Raw genomic sequence first — 8,255 nt, forward strand, 5'->3', positions numbered from 1 at the left:
TTATACGGATGACCCTGTTTAAAAACTGAATACCAAAAATTATAAAATAAAAATTTTAACATATAAGTTAATAAAAACATGTGACAAAACATAGTGTTCCAAAGTTTATTTGGAATTTTTAATGGCCTTTCAATTTGCAAAAATCGATTGTCATAGGTATCCATCCATCCAGTGCTTAGTCATGTCTTTGCAACCCTGCACTATTGCCCTCCATCCTCCTCTGTCCATGGGATTTTCCAGGCTGGAAAATCTACTGGAGTGGTTTGCCATTTCCTTCTCCAGGGATCTTCCTGACCCAGGGATCAAACCTGCATCTCCTGCATTGCAAGCAGATTCTTCACCACTTGATCCATGTTGAGCAAATTTTAAATTGTACACTGACTACTTTTACATCTTCTTTGGATAAATGTCTATTCAAGTCCTCTGTCCATTTTTAATTGGGTTGTTTTCTGTTATTGGTGAGTTGCAGGAGCTCTTTCTACATTCTTATTATTAATTTTATACGATATATGATTTACAAATATATTCTCACATTCTGTGGGTTACCTTTTCACTCTATTGACTATATGTTCTGACACATATTATGATGTAGTCCAATTTATCCAATTTGCCTTTTTGTCACCTACAAGTCTTTTAAGATCCCAAAGATATATTAGTTAGTAGTCTGTCATCAAGTACTACAAAAAGATAGGTATCATAGGTATAATTTAGTATTTTTAAGTAATTTCTTGAGGGGAGCTGCCCGTGAGAACGGGGTCCTTTGTCTAAAGGACACAGCCCTGGGAGCTGCCTCAGTCCTTGAGGGTTTGCTTGCAAACATAGCTCTCTGTCCCGCCACCCCAGAGATTAGGCGATTATTTACTGCAGACACCTGGAGTTCTGGACAAACTTCTCACGCACAGGGAAATGTTATCTGGTGTAAGAAATAATAACAGGGTGCCATTCCCATGCTCTCAAGATTTCTTGTGACTTTTTGTAAGTTGTATAGGTCAACCAAGAAAAAATGTTAACTGTCTTGTCTTTCTCACGCTCTCCTGTATAAATATAAGATGCTGAATAAAGTCGTGGTCAGACCGCTTCCCTTTATGGAGACGTGTCTGATCCTCTCGACCCCATCTTTTTTGTAGTATTCTTTTGCTATAGTATTCTTTCTCAGCCGCGTTGTGCACGTTCTCGGGACCTGATCAACTTTGCTGGCTGGCTCCGGCAGGTGGCGCCCGAACAGGGACTCGAGAATCAGAGCGCAACGATGGCTGCTGCCCGTCAGGATTGAGGTAAGTAACGAGGAATTCCTAATTATTTGAAGTAAAGGGCAGGGAACGTTATTGTCAAGAGTAATAAATCATGGAACAAGGCAATAGCCGCCAGTTATTTGTACATATGTTGAAAACTATGTTAAAAGGCAGGGGAATTCTTGTAAATAAGTTACAGCTAGAGAAGTTTTTACTTTTTGTAGAAGAAGTTTGTCCTTGGTTCCCAGAGGAAGAAACGGTTAGTCTGGAAACTTGGAAGAAAGTAGGAAAACAATTGCAGACATATTACTCCTTACATGGTCCCAGTCGTGTCCCTGTGGATGCTTTTTCTTTGTGGACCTTCATAAGAGACTGTCTGGATCCTGAACATGAGGGGCATAAGATTCAAACGGCCCTCCAGGATTCCACAGAACCTGAAGTTGCAGAGCCTTCTGTCCCTCCACCTGAGCTGCTTTATGCCATGCCTGAGGGAACAGTTTGTAAGGCTGGAAGGAATGATGATGTGTTAAGCTCTGATAAACAGGAAGAGTTAAATGAACAAGCAGCTCAGTAACATAGAGAGGATATGCCTTGGGAGATGATGGTTAGCATGCAACCCCCCTTGGGAAAAGGGGAATTAAAGTATTCAGGGCTTTCTGAAGAACAGCTAGAGAATTTAATTCAGAAAATTGTTATAGCAGTAAAAAAGGATGCACAGGGAGACTCCCACTCCAGCCGGCCTGTGCCTCCAGCATATCCTCCCTCGGTTTTTCCTGGGCTTGACCCACCTCCGCCTTTTGTAGAACCGCGAGAGCTTATATCTATCCCTGCTTCTCTGCCCAGAAAAAAACATAAAAATTAGAAGTGAGATATTATTATCTCCTCTTCAACAAGCAATTAAGCGAGATAATGATGAAGGAGAACATATTCCCGAAATCTATCCAGTATTTGAAAATGCTCAACAGCAGAGGTATTATGAACTGCTGTCCTTTAAGCAACTAAAAGAGTTAAAAATGGCTTGTGCACAATACGGCCTGACTGCGCCATTTACTCAGGCTATTATAGAGGCTTTAGGAAATCAAAATCTGCCACCTAATGATTGGAAACAGGTTGCTCAGGCTTGTCTATCTGGAGGAGATTATTTACTATGGAAATCTGAGTTTGCTGAGCAGTGTGGGATCACAGCCGGTATCAATTGGCAACAGGGACTGAACACCACTTATGAAATGATGGTGGGAGAGGGGGATTATCGAGACACTAATAATCAACTCAATTATTTGCCTGGAGCCTACCCTCAGATTAGTGCTGCGGCTCTACGAACATGGAAAAAACTTCCAAATTCTGATAAAAAGACCGAAGATGTATCTAAAATTCGCCAGGGGCCAGATGAACCGTATCAGGATTTTGTTGCCTGCCTGCTTGAGGCAATTAGTAAAATGATAGGGGATGAGCAGGCGGGAATGGTGTTGGCTAAACAGCTTGCTTATGAGAATGCCAATTCGGCTTGTCAAGCTGCCCTGAGACCTTACAGGAAAAAGGGAGGCTTATCCGATTATGTACAGATTTGTGCCGATATCGGCCCTTTGTACGTTCAAGGCATAACTTTGGCTGCGACATTACAAAGAAAGACAGTCAAAGAAGTACTGTATCAACAACAAAAGCGAGATAAGGGATAGAATTTTGCAATTTGCTCACTATCACCAATTTCTCTTCCCAAAAATCGTTGTTTCTCATCCCCTTGCCGACGCCCTAACTGTATTTACTGTTGGCTCTTCTAATGGAATAGCTAGTTTGATTGTACAGGGCAATACCGCCACCTGGCGTACTAATTGTAAGTCAGCTCAAGAAGTAGAACTATTTGCTGTTTTCAGGCTCTATTACAAATCTCTGCTCCATTTAATTTATATTCAGACAGTCAATATATCATAAGAGCCTTAAACACTATTGAGACTGTTCCATTTATTGGTACCCTGAATTCTATTATCCAAACTCTTTTTCGTGATATACAACATTTAATTTGTTCCAGAGTTAATAAGTGCTATTTCAGTAATATTTGTGCTCACTCTGGACTTCCTGGACCTTTAGCACGAGGCAATGCTTTGGCTGACGAAGCTACACGTATGATATTTCCTTCATTGGAACAAATGGCAAAAACTTCCCACAGCTTACACCATCAAAACAGCAATAGCTTAAGACTTCAATTTGGCATTACTCGAGAAGCTGCCAGACAGATTGTAAAGCAATGTCAAACATGTCCTCAATTTTTTAGCATCCCCCATTATGGAGTTAATCCCCGAGGATTGTTGCCAAACGACATATGGCAAATGGATGTTACCCATATTCCTGAATTTGGTAAACAAAAATTTTTTCATGTTACTATTGACACCTTCTCTGGCTTTTTATATGCCTCTCTACAATCTGGAGAAGCTAGCAAACATTGTATAGCTCATTGCATTAAATGTTTTGTTTTTATGGAAACCCCTAAGACCATAAAAACAGACAATGGTCCAGGATACACTGGAAAAAATTTTCAACTATTTTGTACACAATTGTCTATCTCACATAAAACGGGTATCCCTTATAATCCTCAAGGTCAAGGAATTATTGAACGGGCACACCAAACTCTCAAACATCAATTGCAAAAACTAAAGGGGGAATTGTATCTCAATACCCCCTCCAACTCTCTAAACCATGCTTTATTTGTTCTAAATTTTTTACAATTGGATACATGTGGCCGTTCAGCAGCACAGAGATTTTGGAACTTTGATGTGCAAACAATAAGACCTAAAGTCTTTTGGAAAGACCCACTTGTGGGAAAATGGTATGGACCAGATCCTGTAATAATTTGGGGATGAGGGCATGTTTGTGTTTTCCCACAGGATGCCGAAGCACCGCGCTGGCTGCCAGAAAGGTTGGTATGCACGGCGGAGATGATCTCTAGTAAACCAGATGAGGAGACTGACAATTCAAGAGCATGATGAATTACCATCTCGGCAACAACTCCAGGCATTGATGCGAGAGGCACAGAATCGTATTGCTGTGCAGGGCGACCCGATATCGCCTTTAAGCTTCCTGATAACCTTATTAATTATCTTAAATCAGATTAATACTGCACATTCTGAAGAATATTTAAATGCTTACTGGGCTTATTTTCCCGACCCTCCCCTTCTCCAACCAGAGGGCTGGGAGGGTCGGTCTATTCCCATATACACTAATGATACTGTGGCTTTGGGTGGTTTTTCAGATAAACATATTATTCCTAATCAAGTTAATTTCTCTTATCATGGAGTGTTTGATCGTTTACCTATCTGTCTGTCTAGATATTTTAATTCAACAGGATGTCTTTTTGTTGGTGAGGCAAGATATGCCAATTCTGACAGTAGTTGGAACCTGGACATTCCTGGAGTAATGAAAGAATCTGGAACTCCTCAACGTCGTAATGGAACCGGTCCTTTAGATATCCCTTTCTGCGACTTTGGAACAAGGGGAAGAGTCACTGCTGCACCATGGAAACTGTGTCGAGATGGAACTGCTATGGTTTATAACATATTTGGGACAAATGAGTCATTGTGGGACTGGTCTCCAGACTCGGCCCAAAACCCTGGAGCTCAGGATAATAGAAACTTTGCATCCCGTATTTGGAATTTGGGCGGCTCTAAAGTGTTCCAAACAGAAATTTGGAAACTAGCTGCCGCCCTTGGATGTGAGGTTTCCTACCTTCAGGTGGGATCGAAAGTGAGACACAGTTATTATGGAATCTCACCAAGAGGTACCCCCGTGCATGTGTGCCTCACCCTTATGCTTTACTAGTATGATCTGTAAATATACAACCTGGGTCACAAAATTATGATATAACTTGTAACAACTGTACTTTGACTAACTGCATCAGGGGAATTACTAATCAGACTAGGGTTCTAGTTTTAAGACAGCCTGCCTTTGTTATGATTCCCATAAAGATCAATGGGTCTTGGTATGATGAAAGAGAACTTGAGCTTTGGAGGGAAGTAGAGGGTGCTTTGATGCATTATCGCAGGGGAATAGGGTTAATCATTCTGGGATTTGTAGCTTTGGTAACCCTTATTGCCTCCTCGATTACTGCAGCCCTGTCCCTGGCACAATCAGTGCAAACTGCAACTTTTGTTGATAATCTGGCACAAAAATATATCCGTTACCCTGGGGACTCAAGTAGATATTGACAAAAAGCTAGAGGACTGATTGAATGTCCTTTATGATGTTGTAAAATTTTTAGGTGAAGAGGTTCAAAGTATAAAGTTGAGATTATGGGTACAATGTCATGCCAATTTTCGATGGATCTGTGTTACCCCCAAAAATATAATGGTAGTATAACTGCTTGGGATAAGGTGAAAGCTCATTTAGAAGGTATTTGGCATAATGAAAATATTTCCTTAGATTTAGTGCATCTACATCAAGAAATACTGAACATTGAAAATGCACCTAGACATGATTTGGATGTTGCAAAAAGAGCTGAGTCTTTTGTTAAAGAACTTTTTCGACATGTACCTACCGTCAATAGTATTTGGTACTTGGGAGCAGCCATAGGAGGACTATTAATAATTTTAACTGTTTTATTTCTTGCACCTTGTTTAATTAAAAAACTGATTGATGATCTATGGATGATAAAGGCTTCCATTTATGGAAATTGTCTGCGGTTAAAGGAACATAAGCATGCGCCTATATAAAAAGAAAGGGGGAGATGTAGGGAGCTGCCCGTGAGAACGGGGTCCTTTATCTAAAGGACACAGCCCTGGGAGCTGCCTCAGTCCTTGAGGGTTTGCTTGCAAACATAGCTCTCTGTCCCGCCACCCCAGAGATTAGGCGATTATTTACTGCAGACACCTGGAGTTCTGGACAAACTTCTCACGCACAGGGAAATGTTATCTGGTGTAAGAAATAATAACAGGGTGCCATTCCCATGCTCTCAAGATTTCTTGTGACTTTTTGTAAGATGTATAGGTCAACCAAGAAAAAATGTTAACTGTCTTGTCTTTCTCACGCTCTCCTGTATAAATATAAGATGCTGAATAAAGTGGTCAGACCGCTTCCCTTTATGGAGACGTGTCTGATCCTCTCGACCCCATCTTTTTTGTAGTATTCTTTTGCTGTAGTATTCTTTCTCAGCCGCATTGTGCATGTTCTCGGGACCTGATTGACTTTGCCGGCTGGCTCTGGCAATTTCTGATATTCAGAAAGTCATAGGAATTTTAGCTTTCCAGAGAAAGTTACTATGGAAATGCAATTTAGATCTGAAAATATACAGTGCTTATGAGACAAAGTAAAAAAGAAAAAGATTAGATAAATTCATACATTTAAAATATAATATTATGAAGAGGTAATCCACTCTTTAAAGTGCTGTAAGAGGAAAAGAAAACATGATATTATATATATATACACACACACACACACTATAATGACAAACTAACTACAAATATTAAATACAGTCTTTAGTAGGAGAAAAAGGAGGAAAATTATCAAGATTCCTTCTTGTTTTTTGAAGAGACTGATGTGGCAACAATAGTCGATGTAACTGAGCTTCAGTCATATTCTTTCCCTAAGCTGTTGAGTTTAGGAATTACCTTCCTGAAACTACTTTATCTGTTAGCTAGAATTAGAGGGAAAGTACTGTTTGAGGAACTTCAAAATCTGGCAAAACCAATACAATATTGTAAAGTTAAAAAAAAAAAATTGACATCACTAGAAAAAAAAAAATCTTAATGTTGCTGCTAATAAGTTGTTTCAGTCGTGTCCGACTCTGTGCGACCCCATGGACTGTAGCCTACCAGGCTCCTCCGTACATGGGAGTCTCCAGGCAAGAGTACTGGAGTGGGTTGCCATTGCCTTCTCCACAAAATCTTAATAAGTACCTTCAAATTTCTAATAACATCAGGCACATATGTAATAGAGACATTACTTATTCAAATTTAGAATGATCTCAATAAGCTTTTGTACCTTGTGAAACCAAACACTCATAAATTGGATTACTTCCCTTGTTAAAAAAAAAAAAAAAATCCTAGTTAGTTCCTGTAATCATCACATGACGACACAGCCCTCCCTACCTCCTATCCCCAAAAAAAGAACCAGACTTTTATGAACCAGGAAGCAGGCCCTCAGGATACACTGAATCTGTTGATACCTTGATCCTAAAGTCATAGCCACCAGAACTATGAGAAATACATTTCTGTTGTTTATAAATCACCCAGTCTATGGAGTTCTGTTATAGCAGCTCAAAAGGACTAAGATATCAAGTATTTATGTTATTCATATTCTACAAACAAACTTAAGTTTTGTTTCATTTGGTTTTTTAATTTTTATGTGGCAAATAACCAACCTCTTTTATCTTCAAGACTTTACATTTGAATTATTTTCCTTAAAGAAAAATATTAAACAATGAAAAATCTGAACTTAACAATTAAGCATATATTCTGAATAAAGAATATACATTAAATGATAAATTTGTGTCTATTACTTCTGAAAGTTTACCTTATGTAAGTTTTTAAAAATAATTATCTAGGTTGTTCATGTGAATAAACAGTGGCTACTTTGAAAGAGTTCTTTGGTGAGTTTTGTAGTTTTTTCAACATGTCTTTATTTATTGAAACTGTTTCATAATTTGTTTTGGAATTTCACTCACAACTTACAGCCCATTCTTCTGAATGTCTTCATTGATGTCAGTAATTCTCTGATGCTAGATTTATGTGTGTGCCTGTATATCTGTATGTCTCCAGGTACTTAATAGCCAAAAGTCATTGGCAAATTGAGTGTTAAGTAGTTTTCCATGTTGATCAATTTCCTTTTTGTTTTGTTGGTCATCTGCTCAGTCTTGTCTGATTCTTTATGACCCCATGGACTGCATGCAGCATGTTAGTCTTCCCTGTCCATCACCAACTCCCAGAGCTTGCTCAAACTCATGACCATCGAGTCAGTGATGCCATTCAACTACCTCATCTGCTGTCATCCCCTTCTCCTCCTGCCTTCAGTCTTTCCCAGAATCAGGGTCTTTTCCAA

General features: G+C 39.3%; 1 protein-coding gene across 1 annotated transcript; it reads left to right on the forward strand.

The window, feature by feature from the left end:
• Window positions 1-1,321: 1,321 nt before the first annotated feature.
• Window positions 1,322-2,908, forward strand: LOC129657401 (endogenous retrovirus group K member 7 Gag polyprotein-like). The gene is given in 2 exon segments (XM_055587569.1): window positions 1,322-2,039; window positions 2,095-2,908. Coding segments are annotated over 2 exon segments (1,509 nt in total). The 5' UTR covers window positions 1,322-1,344.
• Window positions 2,909-8,255: the final 5,347 nt, after the last annotated feature.

This window comes from Bubalus kerabau, chromosome 7 (genome assembly GCF_029407905.1).
Source record: "Bubalus kerabau isolate K-KA32 ecotype Philippines breed swamp buffalo chromosome 7, PCC_UOA_SB_1v2, whole genome shotgun sequence".
Lineage (NCBI taxonomy): Eukaryota > Metazoa > Chordata > Mammalia > Artiodactyla > Bovidae > Bubalus > Bubalus kerabau.